Raw genomic sequence first — 17,732 nt, forward strand, 5'->3', positions numbered from 1 at the left:
GCACAGCCCAGGACTGCAGGGCACCTACTTCTGTCCCCAACCCATGTCACATGAGTTTAATCAGGGACACTGAAGAAACACCAGCCACAGCAGGAGTGTTTCTTTATTCCCTTTGCTTTAGTCTCTGGGATACCTGGTCTTTCAACAAAGCCTGTCTGTCATGCATGACTGTGCCTTTGTAAGAATTTTTTTTTTTTTAATTCAGTGGGAGGAGGGGAGGCATAGACAGACTCCTGCAAGTACCCCAACCCAAATTCACCCAGCAAGCCCACTAAGGGGCGATGCTCTGCCCATCTGGGGCTGCTGGTCCATTGCTCAGCAACCAAACTCTTCTTAGTGCCTGAGATGGAGGCCATGAAGCCATCTTCAGTGCCATGGGCCAACTTGCTCCAATCAAACCATGGCTGCAGGAGAGGAGGAAGGGGGAAGAGGAAAGGGAAAAGGAAGCGGTACGGAGAGAAGACAAGGGTGGGGGGTAAAGAAGCAGATGGGCGCTTCTCCTGTGTCCTGACTAGGAATTGAAACCAGGATATCCACACGCCAGGCCAACACTCTACCACTGAGACAACTGGTCAGAGCCAAGAATTTAAATCTTTATATCAAGATCTCTCACTGGCTCCTCATAAATAAAAAATACAAAAACGGGGGGTTTCTCAAAGAACAAGCTGCCTTTCCGTGACAAACACTTGGATCCAACGCAGGTATGTTTCTGAGCATCTCCCCTTTATAAATGCCCTGTGTTTACAGAAGCCAGACGTCTTCGTAACGTTCACGCCAGCAGACCTGAGTCAGCATGCGGCTGCATTACTCGGGTTCAGAGGTACACTCCTACGCACTGGCTTAACTAAAATAAAACTCCATCTCAATCTTTCGTGAACTTGACGTTTTTGAGAAGCTCAGGAAAATAACATTGGGGAAAACCTGGATTACTGTACTGAGGTAAAATAAGAGAGTATCTTTGAGACATAAGAGCATCATGTCTGTTATCACTTGGGCCTCCAGGTGAAGAATAAATGGTAATTCTCTGTACTGTTTTTGCAACTAATTTAAAGTCTAAAGTTATTTCAAACAAAGTTTGTTTTTTCTTTAAATTAATTTGTAGAGAGAGAAAAGGGGGAAGAGATGTTGCTGCACTTACTCATGCACTCACTGGTTGATTCTCGTATGTGCCCTGACTGAAGACTGAATTTGCAACCTTAGGGCATCAAACCGATACTTTAACCAACCGAACTAACCAACCACAGCAAAATAAAGTCTTTACAAATGGGTCAGGCTTAGTCTCCCAAAATATAATAAATTTACTTTCTGTCCTAACCAGGGGGTGGTGTGTGGACAGAGCATCAGACTGGGATGCAGAGGACCCAGGTTCGAAGCTCTGAGGTCGCCAGCTTGAACATGGGTTCATCTGGTTTGAGCAAGGGGTCACTCGGTCTGCTATAGCCCCCCATCAAGGCGCATGAGAAAGCAATCAATGAACAACTAAGGGGCCTCAACAAAGAATTGATGCTTCTCATCTCCCACCCTTCCTGTCTGTCCCTATCTGTGTCTCTCTCTGTCTCAAAAATAATTAATTAATTAACTCTGAAGAAAACAGGTAGTAAGTGGAAGAGGATCACAACACTCAGCTCCCGCTCCCCTTTTCTGTTTAAATGACGAGCCAGTCATTCACTCAGAGGACGCAGCACGCCCATTTTGGAAGGCCGTGTTATATATATGGTGCTGAAGTGAGAAATGGGACAGAAAAAGTGTTTAAAATAATTTAATGTTTTAAAGAAAAGTAGTATACTCACGGTCGAACCCAGGATGGCTGATTGTCATTAAAGAGACGGACTTTGTCAGTGTGGACGAAATGGCTGAGGTGCAGTAATTAAACCCCTGTTGCTTAGTTCTGTGACAGGTCTGCACAGTAAAAAAAAAAAAAAAAAAAAAAAAAAAAAAAAGTGAAGCACAAGTTCTAAGTCCAGGCGCTCACATTTCTTAGATAAGCACACCACTTTACATTCCTACCGAGGCCAGGGGGACAGGGCGGCACAGGGGGGCCTCACAGCTCTGCTGCGGACAGCTGGGACTGAAGCCAGCCCCGGCCCTAACAGCTGCTCCAGACAGCCCTCAGCTTTTCCAAGCCTTAGTCTTCTCATCTGTAAACCGGGGATAATTAGAGTTCCCATCCTGCACAGTGTTTTCCTATCCCCTACAATACCTGCTGTTTCAAATTTTGTTAGTGCTTCATTAACATCTGCTGAATGCATAATCGATAAAAATTAATTTCACTAGAAACATCCAACTGCACAGTTCTTGTTCTTTGAAAATATCAGTCTCTCTCATAGAAGTACGGTAATAATATTCTGATCTTCAAGGGCTGGAAACAGAGGTCTAAGTAAGTTTCAAGATCACAAGCAAAGCAGCCCTGCATCTGGAAGGAAGTCTAAATCTCTCACTTCCGATTCTAAGATTAGACTGCTTCTCTCCGTGCGGGTGACTGCCATTTGGTCATTTAACTCTCAGTAACAGAGCCCCTGAAGCAGAGCCAATAAGTGCTGGCCAGCACACTTGTACTGGTTCTGAGAGCCCGTTCATTCTAACTGTGAGCTAACTCTAATTACGGTAAATCCCTTCCCTTCATGGTAGGCTGACATCTGCCTCCTTCGGACTTGGACATGTTGAAAAGTAAGCAAAGAAAAGCCTTTATTAGCAGGAACTTGACTGTGCTGAATGAAGACTTCTGATTATTTAGAGCTTGTTTGCTGCGTAACCATGGAGTCTGAGGCACAGTTGCTATGTTTCCAATACAACTGAGGTCTGAAAAATGACCTCAGGGAAAGGCAGAGACTTTCAACAGGAAGTTGGCTGCAGGCAACTTGTCCGGATCAGAGATACAAGCACCTCAAGTCCCCACTCTGAGGTCGCGCACAAGATAAAGAGCTACAGGTCAGCCAGTTCCAGGAAGGGAGGCAGCAAACTGCTGCAGGCCTTCAGCTTGGCTTCCATCAGGTGCACACCAGGGGTGTAGCTGCATTCATTACTAGAGCAACCCCTGGGGCTGAGTGTATATCTGGTCGCATCACTGCTATGTAGTAGGATAGAATAAAAATTCAATTTCTACACAAAATCTCAGTCACCTATTCAAAGTACAGAAGTTTAATATCTTTGTTTGCTTGTTTAATTAGAAATGTTTCAGGGGTGGGGAGATGTTAAGAGAGGGATGGGGATCAATAGTGATGGATGGAGACTTGACTTGGAGGGGTGAACATACACACAATATACAGATGCTGTATAGAATTGTACAACTAAAACCTATGTAACTTTACCAACCAGTGTCATCCCAATAAATTCAATACAAAAGGAGAGAGAGAATGTTTCACAATATTTCTACCTAAAACTCCAGTCACCTATTCAAAAGACAGGTGTTAATTTTTTTGTCTGTTTAGTTAGGAATGTTTCATTTGTACATGTACCCCAGAATCTTCTCAGAACTGAAGGCAATGTTCTCTTGACCCAAGAGAAGGACAGAGAACGTAGGTAGCATAGGACGCTGGAGAAGCATGTAATTCAAATTGTCATTCAGAACCCCCGAGGGATGGTCAGAAGTGGCCAGTAATGATGAAGAGCCCAAGACGGCGAGAACTGAGGAAAAGTCACTTGATTTGTCACTCAAGGAAATCCATGCCCTTCAAAAGAGGACAGAGGACAGCGGGGAGACTGTAAGATCTTCAGGGGTGACTAGGGCAGAGAGTGTAGCTGCTCTCTCAGGAATGGTGGCTGTGGCAGGGAGGAGGGATAAATAGTCCTTTCTTAGACAATGTGATGAGATAAAGAATAAACTTGGTTTTCAGGAAGGAGAAATTTGTGATGTATTTTTGAGAACTGAGAAATTTAATAATAGTATGTAACACACCCAAAGACCCATTTTACTACTGGGGTGGTAAAAAAAAAAAAAAAAAAAAAAAAAAGTCCTTAGAAAGGAAGAAAAAATTCAACTTAATGTCCTGGGTATCTTCCTAATCTTAAAAAAATGATGCTTTCACGGAGTATTTAAATTTATTCAGATTAACAAGTTTTAAATTAGTATTATGTGCTAAAAACTTGTTTCGTGCTAGATTGAGTATATTATGTAATGGGTAAGTAATCAGAGCTGTGCTAGCCTCATATTAACATAACTATTGTCTTCTTTGTTCCTTATATCAGGGCATATTTAGGGAAACAAAATGAGGGTTTCCCAAAACAGCGACAGGTCCCTATTTCAGCCTTACCTGCTGACCGAACATCCTATGTTCCCTCTGGCCCGATTCCAGGTCCTCTTCTGAAAGGGACACAAGAGAGTCGCCCCGCTCCTCTGCACTGAAAGGGTGCCTGCGCTCTTGGGCGTCAGCCGAGTTCACTTCCAGGGACGAGGACGGCTTCATTCCCACCCCAGCTCCTCCAGTCAAGCCTTCCAGGCTGAAACTGAACAGAAAGCAAAAATTCACTCATCCTGTTTTCGAGTCTCGGAAAGAAAGACGGACACCAAGCCCCGCCGGTGGCCCCGCCGCTCGCATACGATTTCCACGTCACCTCGCAAAGCAGTCTGCAGGGCCCAGCACAGTGAATGCCACCAGCCTTTCCCCGCACAGCTCTTGGTAGGTTGAGAAAAAGACATCACACTTAGATTTTCTTACCTCATTCAGTTTGTTCAAATATGAAACCATCTAAGGTCATTTTCTCAGATTTTTTTCAATGCATCTTAGTGGCCTTTTATTTATGTATTTTTCCTTGATCTTTGCAAGAATCTAACTCTGCTAATGCCAAGTTATTAAACAGCACAGAGAAAATACAAGCGTAAATGACTCTTAGAAGGTAAACGAGGAGACTCAAATTTGCCCCCGAGTCCATTAAATGGACCTTTGTAATTTACATTCAACTACAGTCCAGGTGAGCTTTATAACTTCAGAGGTATGCATCCATTCAGAAAACCCAAGTGCCGCTTATGACCATTTCATCTACGCACCACTGGCCAGACAGTAACTGCTTGACAGGCTTCCTGAGGATGGTCAGCTGCAGCCAGGCACATAGCACACCTCAAAGAACAAAACCGGAAAGCTACTAAGCCCAAGAGTTTAAATTTTTTTGTCCTGATATTGACAAGGGGGTAGGGGTGGGGATGGGGGTCGGGAGAGGCAAACTTAGTGTCTGGTTTCCAAAATGGGATCTCTGGAATAAAGAATTTTGTGGTTTGCTGAGTAGAAAGCCTTTTCTGTAAGCAGGTGGCTACAGAGTGGGTTACCTCTATACTCCTTGGGTTGCTAGCCAGAAAATCTCACATCTGTTACAACAACAGGGGAAGCATCTTTAAAATAAGTAAGACCTCAAAATATAGCTGTAGCTGACCACAGTTACAAGAAGTTCAACAGTATCTGAACGGTTACTAAAGCTATTAAGTTATCTCTGTTCAAACTGTACAGTTAGTTGCTATAAATAATTCACAATTGCTAGTCCAGAAAGGCTTGTGTGTGCTTTTTTTGTTTCACATATTACGTAACTACGAACTGAAACCATATGCCTGTCTTTTCTGTAGTGCAGTGGTCGGCAAACTCATTAGTCAACAGAGCCAAATATCAACAGTACGAGTGAAATTTCTTTTGAGAGCCAAATTTTTTAAACTTAAACTATATAGGTAGGTACACTCCTTATCGAGGTAGCACCTGCACATGGTATTTTGTGGAAGAGCCACACTCAACGGACCAAAGAGCCGCATGTGGCTCGTGAGCCGCAGTTTGCTGACCAGGGCTCTAGTGGGTAAATTAAAGAATGGATTTTGTTTTCCTTATTTCAATATGACCATAGAAATCATGATTAACTAGAAATAATGCCCCTGGAGAAATCATTTTTAATACCAGGGATAGGAAGACAGGCTAATGAAGAAGAAATTTAGTTTTCCATTGTGAATGATTTATAAAACCAGGCCTATGCTCACCAAAAAACTTACTCCTGAAATTGTTTTAGTAATTAAATCTGGCTGCTCAGCAGAGAGAACATGAAACACAGAGTCTGTGAATTTGGAATCTAAAGCGAGGGTGGATGTGGTAGCGTAACAGAAATAAGTGCATCTTATGAGCCGCCCTGCTTCTCCACTGTTTTCCTCAGGATGCACGAATCCTAGGGTCTGGGAATGAGGGAAGACAGACACACAGAGAAGTGGGCCACCGCACCAGGGAGACAAGCTTGCCGAAAACACCGCTACAGCCACGTGAGACAGACATGAGGCGCAGGGTACACCATGCGACTCCTAGGCTGTACTCCTTCAGCTGGACTAGTGGTGCTGGGAGCAGAGGCGACGGAACAGTGAGCTCACACACAAAGCGGGCCGCCATCCATATGCAATGCAGCCACCGAGAAGCCAGCTCCAAGCCAGAAGCCCGTGTGCTGTGTTGTATGATTCCCCCGTCGCGGCTAGACACGAAACAATACCATACCTTCTGTAATTAAAGTCGGCACTCAGGGCAGCAGAGTTTTGCACACCAGAGGGACACCAGCTCATACTGGGGATGATGACATCAGAGACAGAAATAGAAATGGAGGGAGAAAAGAGGAAACAGGGATGGGGGTATTGGGTTTAAAAAGAAAGGGCACAGTTAGATGAATTTATTTGAACATAAAAACAAACAAACTAGAAGCGCAACATTGATTTAGAATTTAGAAAAAGGCTAGAACAAAAACTATAAGATCTTAATACTGTTCTATGGATGTTTATCGAGGTGGTGCCACTGGAAGGGACCATGTGAGCTCTGCACAGGATACCCAATCCAGTATGAAACCCAATTCCTTCTAGACGGCCCGAGTACAGAGCCCATCTCGTGGCTTCCCCTGCAGGCGCCCCCAGGAAGTGTCTCACCTCCCACTCCTGGGGCACTCTCTCTCTCTATATCCCACCCCGCCCACACCCCCTTCCCACAGCATCTAGAAGCCTCAACAGGAAGGGACAATGGCTGACCACACTATGGGGGCAGGCTCACTGAGTTATCGGGTTTTTTATGTGTTTCCAGTAAGGACCGCTAATGCAGACAAGTCATTCATCTTCCATGGTAACCTACCCACTCAACACTCACACCCATCTTCAGAGCCTAGTCTCAAGGCTCTTACTCTAAAGCTAAAGCCTACAGCAAAGGTCATATGTCCTTGCATTTTAATCACAATGAAGGGATTTTTTTTTAAGGAATTTTAATATACTCGGATTTTCGTCTTTTTGATTTTCACACAAAAATTTAAGAACCCATTTATTCATCTACTTCCTTGATTATCTCAGCACTGATATTCTCAAATAGCAGGGACAGAAATTCTGGGGTTGGACAGGCTAAGTCAATACAACCAGCTAAAAAAGAGCCAATTCAAAATGAGTTACTCTGCAAGGGGAACTGCTTCAATAGACCAGGATTTATGACCAATGAAAGCTATCACTTAAAAATACACTGCTAGCACTTGGGCTCTCAAGCTCCAAGTCGACATGTCTCTGTTTTCAGAAGGGGGTAACAGGAACACCACTCAGCGCCCTCCGAATCTTGGACATGGGAAGACCTCTCGACTACAGTAGTCTTCCCCTTATCTGCGGTTCTGTTTTCTAAGGTTTCCGTTAACCACAGCCTGAAAATGTTAAATGTAAATATTAAGTGGAAAACTGCAGAAACACCTAGTAGGTTTTAAAGTATGTGCCTGCCTGAGCGGTGTGATGCAATCTCAGCCCGTCCCACTCTGTCCCACCCGGACGTGAATCATCCCTGGTCCAGCTTCTCCCCACAGTGCCCATTCCCCGCCTGTTAGTCAACTACTGAGCAGCTGTCTCCGTATTAACTGACTGCCTAAGTATTACAATGCTTGTGTCCGAGTTACCCCGATTATACTTAAGAATGGCCTCAAAGCCATTCACATGGCTTCTGCTCCAGGATATTGCTATAATTATTCTATTTTATTAGTTGTTATTAATCTCTTATTGTGCTTAATTTACAAATTAAACTTTGTCACAGATATGTATGCACAGAAAAAACACAACAGCATCTATAAGGTTGGTACCATCCACAGTGCTAGGCATCCACTGGAGGTCTTGGAATATATCCCCTGCTCCTAAGGGAGCCCCTACTAGACACCAAGCTAGTTTCTTTTCTTGACAAACAGGGTTTCTGATGGGAGGGAGAGGAGAGAGGGGAAGGAGAGAGCGGAAGGAGAGAGGGGGAGAGGGGGAGGAGAGAAGAGGAGAAGGGGGAGGAAAAGGAGAGGAGAAAGGGAAGAGAAAGGGGAGGGGAGAGGAAAATGGTGGGAGAATAAACATAAGAGCTACCCCTATGGCTCTTCTAAAAGTAAAAAATTTCAATATCATTTAAAAAAAATACTTTAAAGTGTAAAACATTTTAAACTGGATCACATTACTAGTTGACAGCTCCCCAGTGCAGAAGGGGTGAAATGCCCAGCGAGGCCCGTCCTGCCCGAGCAGAAGTGAGTCCCGAGGGCACGCACACACGAGGCCCACAGTCCCTTCTGTAGAAGCATTAACTGTAAATCCCCAAACTGTTCATAAAAAGGCACTTTACATCTAAATATCCAACTTCATTTTAAAAACAGAATGTGGTTGATCAGTAACTGAATATACACTGCCAAATTAAAAATTATATATATAATATTGTTATATTAAAAAAAAAAAATCTCCTTCTACAGATTTAAACACTCCTTTCCTCCAAGAAATGACATGTGCGAAACTGGGGTGAAATTTAAGGTGAAAAGAATGAAAAGCAAGAGGAAGACAGAAAGGAGTGACATGCTTTTCCAAGGGTCCAGGAGGTTGAAAATGGCCCCACAGTAGCAAAAATATGGCCCTTCCTTACAGCAGAAAACTCCTTCTACAATTCTGAGTGTTTCTGAGAGCATCCTAATGTCCTCAATTTCCTGGTGAGTGGGAATAACATTTAATAATTATTTGGCTTTGTTTTTAAATTCAATAAATTCCAGATTAAAAAAACAAAACTATCCTCCTGCCTTGACCAGCTGGGACAGTGCATAGAGCATCAGCCTAGTGTGTAGCCACCCAGGTTCAACCCCTGGTCAGGGCACCCAGTAAAGCAATCATCTGCTTCTCTTCTCCACCTTCTCTCCCTTTCATCTCTCTTCCCCTCTCATAGCCACTAGCTCGGCTGGCCCAAGCATCAACCTCAGGCACTAAAAATAGCTCAGTTGATTTGAGCATTAGCCCAAGATGGGGGTTGCTGGGTGGATTCTGGTCCGGGCACATGTGGAGGGAGTCTGTCTCACTATCTCCCCTTTTCTCATTTTAGAACAAACAAACTATCCTTCTCCTCCACCTTATAATATATGGTAGAATGTTTCAAATTTACTAGTTAAGGCTTGATACAAATTTAAATGTATGCTTCCTCTTCTTCCTACAGAATATGACTAAAAATGAAACTCACTGCAGTGGCTGGGATGGGTGTAGCATTTGCTAATGTGGACTACTGCATCTAGCAACTTGTCATCTTGCAAGGGTCTTCAAGAGCACATTCAAGAATTCCAATGGGAGCCAGACTCATGTCTCTCTAAAGGTTTTAGATTTAAGTCTGGAAAACACTTATAACTTGTTCCCCTGAAGAAATACTTAACCAGAGTCATGATCATCTAAGTTTTATGAGAATATCTGTATCTGAGCACAATTCTGCACTACCTCTCAAATTAAAGGAAGTAGCCCCCTTCAACAAACACCTTCAGCTAGTATGAAAAACACCTCTTTACAAATATAAGTCTCTTAACACGAGAAGCTAACAGGAATCTAACAACCAGCTTCGGACTCCTAATCTGTTTGCAGGCAATACAGGAAGGTCACTAATGACTTCTGAACAATAAAACAAAATTCAGTCTTGAAAAAGATAAAATCAGGACTTTTTGACTAGAAATGACTTTTCAGCCTATATGGCACTAATTTTTTAGCCTAAAAAATTTTAGCTGACAAAAATAATTGAATAATTGGACAGTGAGAGGGCCCATGAGACCGGGTGCCTCCCACCTGAAGGAATGACAACATGGCAAACGGGAAGGAAGGAATGCCAGGCGGCCCAGGAGCAACTACTGTCAGCCAAGTACTAGAGGAGGCGCTGAAAATGTTTGCGGGCCTAGGCGTGAGGCTCATACATAGTAATTCTGGGCTCTACCTGCTCCCTTCCTTTCTTTTTTTGGAAAAAAGAAATAGTCCCTCCTAGAATCCAATCCATTAGAGAGGCACAATACAAACATTTCTTCAAATTCTTCTGGAGAAAGTTGGGAAGCCCCTATTATCAAAACTTCAGATTGAAGAAACCATTTCATACGGACCAGACATCAGCAATTAAGCACCTAGGTTTTGTTCGCCTGAAGCAGATGTAACATCATTTAAAAACAGCTATTTAAGCACGGAATAAGCAGAATGAGATGCTTGTTAGTATATGCTCAGAGGCAACATGGTTAGTCCGACAATTGAGTGAACTCTACCTTCTCCTATGAATGGGAGGTCTCCTGACAACATCCCCAAGAACTCGCATTGAACTGAAAATGAATGGTGGAAGAGGTCAGTGTTGAGGCGACACAAAATGGATACAAACGCATGAAACACAGACATCAGGCTGGGAAGAGACACCATCCCCAAAGGACGGTACAGGAAGTAAGGCGATGAACGACTGTGGAATAGAAAAATATCAGAACCAAAGGGCCTGACAGGTCTGTGGAGGCCCCTGCGCTCCCTTCCTTGCTCCAAGGAGCTCATCGGATGACAAGGAATGCGGTTTACTCACTTCTCAAAGTAAAAGGATCAGAAAAAAGAAAGGGCATTCAAAACTTTCAAAGGGTTTTCTTAACACTTGAAAATTCAGGTTACCCTGCATGCAGGTAATGCCATAAGAATTAGTCAAACTGACTCCGTGATCCCCGACCCTCAGTTCTGTTTCTCCGGAAGCACTGGGGCAGTGGGTAACCCTAGTGCTGACCTCAGACAGGAGATCCCACGGTATTAATAGGTTGAAAATATAAATAACGCAGGTCATGATGGTTCTAGGCTTAGTTCAGCCCAAAGATCACTAAGTAATCTTGAACAAATAATTTAATCTGAGCTTCAATTTCCTCATCTGAGCTAAATGGTCCATTAAGTCCCATATAGCTCTGAAATCAAAGCCATGGTAAAGAAACCTATAGTGGCTTACAAATAAAAATGGTTTCTATAGAAAATAAACCCCCATTTCTTGGCACTGTTAACATCTGAGACCAGAACGCCCTGCTGTAAGGCTCATTTCCTTCATCTTTATTTTTTCTACTGGTGTGAATGCTTTAAAGACAAAAAAAAAAATACAGCAAGAAAAAAGCTGAACGGCTTTTAGAAACTGCTTTTTATATGATCAAACTATTCAAATGTATATCAAAACTACCCAGAAGATAAGGTCAGTTCTTATTTTTAAGGGAAGCAGCCTGCGGTCACAGAGAAAGGGCACCTGACTAGGAGACCAGGAACCAGGATTCTACTGACCGTGGGTAGGTGACAGATACTGTGTGCACCTGTCCCATCTGCAAAAATGGGGTAATACTGTCTGAAGGTCTGCGACTGGGTCACACTTCTGCAAGTCCCCGAAGACTGGATGATACATGGAAAAATAGCAACAGCTTAATGATATTCAATGATTCTGATAATCTCTTGAGGATTAAATAATAATTTAGACTCTGTCAAAACTCTCTTCATTAGAAACAGATGGAAATCCCTGTGAAGCATTTTCAAAACTTAGATGTGTTCAAACTATAAGAGTTCATGTTTACTTAATTTAAAACTGACAAACTATTGGCCCTGGCCGGTTTGCTCAGCGGTAGAGAGTTGGCCTGGCATGTGGAAGTCCCGGGTTCAATTCCCAGCCAGGGCACACAGGAGAAGTGCCCATCTGCTTCTCCACCCTTCCCCTCTCCTTTCTCTCTCTTTCTTCCCCTCCCACAGCCAAGGCTCCATTGGTGCAATGTTGGCCTGGGCGCTGAGGACGGTTCCATGGCCTCCACCTCAGGTACTAGAATGGCTCTGGTTGCAATGGAGCAGCAGCCCAGATGGGCAGAGCATTGCCCCTGGTGGGCATGCCAGGTGGATCCTGGTCGGGTGCATGAGGGAGTCTGTCGTCTGCCTCCCCACTTCTCACTTCAGAAAAAAATTAATACAAAAAAAAGACAGAAAAATTTAAAAACCCTGACAAACTATATATTTTCTGATCTATAAATTTCATGAACAAATCTGGCCCGAATAAATGTTACCATACCTTCTATGAGACACACACATTTCACTTGCAATATTTATATCATGACAAATACTGTGAATGGCAGGTATTTTACAGATGAGAAAATTAAAGCTCAGAGGGGTCAAGTAACTTGTCCAAGGACACCCACACAAAACGGTCTAGAGCTGGAGTCTGAACACTGGTTTTCCTGACTCCGAAGTCTGTTTTGTTCTTCTGTGCCAGGATGTCTCCCCCTACATTTCCCCCACGCCGACCCCAAGCCAGAAACTCCTCCGATACAAGCAGACAGGAGAGAGTCAACAAGCCCCGGGCACCTCACCTCCTGTGGTTCATCTCTCCATCGCTGGCAGCATTCTTCCCAGGCCCCCAGCTGTGCCTCCGGAAAGGGGACAGTGAGCGCATGGAGCTCCTCAGGACAGAGCAGCTGGCTGGCACTTCGGTGATGCTGTCCATCTCCTCCTCTTCCATCTCGCCCGGGCCAGCGGGCTCGCTCTCACTCTCCCGGCCCTCAGCTCCCACCCCATGGCTGTAGAAGCCATCGAGAGACTGCTGGTCTCTGGACCTGTTCAAATTCGTTATGTGCGGGAGGGACACATCACTGCCGTGATAGGAATGGCGATCCAGGGAGGCCGTGTCATCGGTGGAAGAACTGGATCCAGTGATGTCACAGGCTGACGGCTCTTCCTCGGGCTGTTAGGGAGAGAAAGCACAGGTGGCTGAAAGGTAGGACCAAGCAGGGAGCCCAGTTGCTCCTGCCTGAGCCAGTGGCCTCAGGGTGGGTCAGACGGGCGAGATCACAACTGGCTTCAAACGGACTCCTCTCCTTTTACAGCCTGGTCAAAGCTGGATTCAAACAGCCTCCAACAAAAGTATGGTCTAGGGGTGATGCCCTTTCTCCCTCTAACCAGAGGCACTAATTCTTCCTTTCTTATAGTGAGAAAAAAAATCTAATTCAAGTCAGTTCTTTCAGTCAATGCCACCTACTGAAATGAAGAGAACCCACATATCTCTGTGTGGCAGCTGTATGAAAACTCTAAGGTTTACCATTTTCACAAGCCTTAACTACAAACAAGGGTGTCCGCTTGGCCACAAGAATGGTGTGCTGAAATTAATTATTCCAAAAGCAAGTCTGTGGCTGTATTTAGTGGCCTCCTGAAAAATGTCACACAGTTTATGAGCCCACCTAAAGTCTGCCACAAATGCCCAAATTCTGGCCACAAATACTAAAATAGAATATATTCTTTTTTTCCCCATTTCACTGAGAACTGGCTGACTGTTGTGAGGCAAAACTGTACATAAACAATCAGTCCTGGCAACAGTGTCTCTGACAAAGGAATGGTGGCCTTCCCTGCACCTCCAAGCCTAACGGGAATTACTCAATTTTGCCTCAATAGCCTAACATTCTCGGTTTGCTGTGTGCAAGACAGCTGAGCTTCATGGCATCCAAAAGATAAAGTTATCCAAAAGGTAAGTGAAGGATGCACGATCACTCTCAGCTACAGATGTGGGCAGATGTGGGCACTGCAGTCTTAGTCTCGTTCTGTAGTTCCTACAGAATAGGGAGCAAACGGCATTCTGTGATCCCCCCCTTAGCCAGTCTTTGAAAGTTTTAATTAAGAGTGAAGTTTTTCAAGAAACATACAAAAAATTTACAAGAATGACTCCTTTTAAGCTTTGAAATAGAAAACAAGTCTTATACTAGAAGAATCTCTTCAAAGGTTTAATGGAATACTTCAAAAGCATGCTACCTTCTATAAGCATTCTTTATACAATTTGTGCTGGATCTCACCAGCTCATGGGTACGCCCCTCACGCCCTGAGAGTCCAGCTTCCTGGGCTGTTTGCTACTTAAATGATGAGTTAAGGAATGAGACTGAGAGAAAACAGAAGGGGCTCACTGGACAGTCAGGAAAGTGTGGCCCATGCTGTCTGAGGGGCTCTTCCCACGCACAGTGAGCGAGCAGCTGAAGCAGGATGTGAACCCAGGCCGATCCCAACTCAAACTGCCCTGTTCCATCTTCGTTCTCTTTAAAAAACCCTGTAAGGATGAGATCTCAAAGTCACTGACAGGAAAGTTCTCAGTGTTCCCTTCTGGGGTCCGCACTGTAAAATAAAACTGTACACTTCACCAAGCAGATTCTAAAACAGGGTAGGTAGTACTTTAAAATATAACTGTGGGCTCTTTAAGTTAATGAGGAATGACCTGGGCATCCTAAGGAGTTTCTACTCAGGAGGCCACTTTCCATAGAGAGGAAAAACAGAAATGGACATGAACACCAACTTTAGAGGACTTTTAGGATGTCCTGGCTTTTTCACCGTACTGGGTCAAATAGTGTCCTCCTGGAACTCATGTCCTTCTCAGAGGGGGACCTTCCTTGGAAAGGGGGCCTTTGCAGGTGTAGTTAGGTAAAATGCGGTCAGAGAGAAGGTGGTGCATACACCTATCAGGAGTGGTATCCTTCTACAACGGGAGGAGATGCGGGAAGACACGCGGGAGAAGCCGTGAGAGGACGAGACAGAGCCTGGAGTGGAGCGCCACAGCCCAGACGCCAGGCAGCAAGCCCCTTCGGAGGCAGTCCCCTCGGAAACTCGACTTGTAAAAAACTTTTACCTCCAGAACCGTGAGAGGATAAACCGATGCTGTTCTAAGCCCCCAGGTTGGTGGTAACTGGGTCCAGTGGCCCTAGGAAACTAATGCACTCATCCTTAAGCTGCCTAAAGTTTTAGTTCTTAAAACAAGAACAAGGGACAAACCAAATGGGCCCCAACAGAGCGAACTGCGTGGCGAGCCTGTGCTAATCCACAGCGAGGCGTCTAAGGAAATGAAAGCTGAGTTACAGTTTCCGTTTCTCCATTTAGCATGTATTTTTACACAGCACCTCTTCCCAATCTGGAAATGACTTACGATGGCAGAGTGCGTACTTAATACTGGATCTTTAAAATAAAAAAAAAAGCAAGCTTGTATTTAGCAGAGAATTATATCTAGGCCATCTGCTTTAAGACCTGAAGAGTGTGTGTGTGTGTGTGAGTGTGTGTGTGTGAGTGTGTGTGAGTGTATGTGTGTGTGAGTGAGTGTGTGTGTGAGTGTGAGTGTGTGTGAGTGTGTGTGTGAGTGTGTGTGTGTGAGTGTATGTGTGTGTGAGTGTGTGTGTGTGTGTGTACGCGCGCGAGCATTCACACCTAACTGGATACACAGCTCAAGGAAATGAAATAATTATCTTGAAGAGACCTCTGCACTCGACTCCCACTTTCATACCATTGTATTAATCAGCCTTATAAAAGAAGGAGACACCGCCATCTGCACCAACATGGACGGACCCTGAGGGCACCGTGCTGAGTGAGACAGGCCAGACACAGGGATACAAATACTGCACGATCTTTCTGGTACGTGGAATCTAAGAATGTCACACTAATGACAACAGGCCGTAGGAGGTGGCTGGAGGGCTGGGGAACGGGGAGATGTTAGTCAGAGGGAACAAACTTTCAGTTACAAGATGAGTAAGCTCTCGAGACATAATGTACAGCTTGGGGACTACAGTTAATTTAATGATAACTTTGGTGGATACGAGACACTTGTCTCAAGTGGTCTCACCAAATACACAAAGTGTAACTATGTGAAGTGACAGATATGTTAGCTTAATCGTGTCACATTGTACATGTATATCAACACTTTGTATTGTATACCTTAAATGTACATGATTCTTTTTTTTTTTTTTGTATTTTTCTGAAGCTGGAAACGGGGAGAGACAGTCAGACAGACTCCCGCATGCGCCGACCGGGATCCACCCGGCACGCCCACCAGGGGCGATGCTTTGCCCACCAGGGGGCGATGCTCTGCCCCTCCGGGGCGTCACTATGCCGCGACCAGAGCCACTCTAGCGCCTGGGGCAGAGGCCAAGGAGCCATCCCCAGCGCTCGGGCCATCTTTGCTCCAATGGAGCCTTGGCTGCGTGAGGGGAAGAAAGAGACAGAGAGGAAGGGGGGGGGGGTGGAGAAGCAAATGGGCGCTTCTCCTATGTGCCCTGGCCGAGAATCGAACCCGGGTCCCCCGCACGCCAGGCGGACACTCTACCGCTGAGCCAACTGGCCAGGGCCAAATGTACATGATTCTTATTTGTTAATTATAACTTGATAATGGTGGGGAGAAAGTCACTGAATGGTACCCTTGAAACTGTGTATTTCATTGTATGTAAATTTTACAAAAAAATAATCGTATAAACAAATGCTGAAGTCTAAGCATTTGAGGGTGAAGTATATTCACGCCTGTAACGTACTTTGAAATGCATCATAAAAATCAGATGGACTAGTAGGTAGAAAGAAGGATGGACAGATGTTTAGTTATATAATATAACAACTATAGCAAAAAGTTAACTGTAGACTCTAGGTCAGGCATCCCCAAACTACGGCCCGCGGGCCGCATGTGGCCCCCTGAGGCCATTTATCCGGCCCCCCGCCACACTCCCGGAAGGGGCACCTCTTTCATTGGTGGTCAGTGAGAGGAGCACTGTATGTGGCGGCCCTCCAACCGTCTGAGGGACAGTGAACTGGCCCCCTGTGTAAAAAGTTTGGGGACCTCTGCAGGTGGTGGATGTTCACCAAACAATTCTAACTTTTCTGTGTTTCAGAATTTTCTGGATAAATTTATTTAAAAAAAAAAAATCCAGATTGGTTTTTCTTAACCAGAGTTATATTGTATAGGTACATACGTATATATAAATCTTAACCCGAGTTATCCTATACAGATAAATATGTATACAGAGAGGTGTAAACATTATATACACAGTAATATAAAACCAGCTACACACTTTATATCTCATTGGCATAGCTGAAGAAATCATGCTTGATATTGCCAAAATACTAATTCCTGAATTTTCATTCACTTGTTCATCAAATACTTTATAAATTATTATCTACTATACTATGCAGAAGGCTCTCTGCCATGGGCCTTGGAAAGTAACAGTTTACATTTTAAATACCTAGTATACACCGCCGAGAACTCAGTCCATTTACATGTAACATGCATCATATAGCAAGCATTATTCCTGCTTTACAGTTCTGAAATTATAGTAATTTTAATACTTGTGTATAAGCAATCAGTTATTCTCATTTAGATTCTGAAAATGTACTTTTATCTCTAAAAGTTTAAAAAATTAAAGGTAAACTTTTGGCTTGGTAAACAAGTACTTGAGGCCAAACTACAGTCTGAAAGAAAAGACACCCCTTTCAAGTTTAGCATCTTGGGGAGGTTACTTTGATTTTTCTAATTAACCGTATGTTTCACAACTTGGAGGAGAAAACAAGGTGTAAGGACTTTACTTCATCCCTGTTTGGGAAAAGAGGCAGCCCCTGTATTTTCTGTGCACTTTAATTATTATCCTTTTGGATAACAGGGTGGCCGGATCATATAGGTATATTTTATGATCATACTTTCTTAGGGCCAAGAGAATCTCTGGATCTCTTATTTTGAAAACAAAAACATAAAGTGTAT

The 17,732-nt window shown here is 44.1% G+C and overlaps 1 protein-coding gene across 7 annotated transcripts in view; it reads right to left on the bottom strand.

Moving 5' to 3' along the window:
* AKAP13 (A-kinase anchoring protein 13) overlaps positions 1–17,732 on the bottom strand; it is a 288,721-nt gene that overhangs the window by 61,750 nt on the left and 209,239 nt on the right. For 4 of the 7 annotated variants that reach the window (XM_066355279.1, XM_066355277.1, XM_066355283.1 and 1 more), the window contains 5 exons: positions 12,565–12,935; positions 10,477–10,530; positions 6,450–6,515; positions 4,251–4,443; positions 1,791–1,899 (listed from right to left, as the gene is read on the bottom strand). In XM_066355279.1, the coding sequence (XP_066211376.1) occupies positions 1,791–1,899; positions 4,251–4,443; positions 6,450–6,515; positions 10,477–10,530; positions 12,565–12,935 (793 nt within the window). The remainder of the gene's footprint in view (positions 1–1,790; positions 1,900–4,250; positions 4,444–6,449; positions 6,516–10,476; positions 10,531–12,564; positions 12,936–17,732) is intronic. The other 3 variants (XM_066355280.1, XM_066355281.1, XM_066355284.1) reach the window with 3 other exon arrangements.

This window comes from Saccopteryx leptura, chromosome 13 (assembly GCF_036850995.1).
Source record: "Saccopteryx leptura isolate mSacLep1 chromosome 13, mSacLep1_pri_phased_curated, whole genome shotgun sequence".
Lineage (NCBI taxonomy): Eukaryota > Metazoa > Chordata > Mammalia > Chiroptera > Emballonuridae > Saccopteryx > Saccopteryx leptura.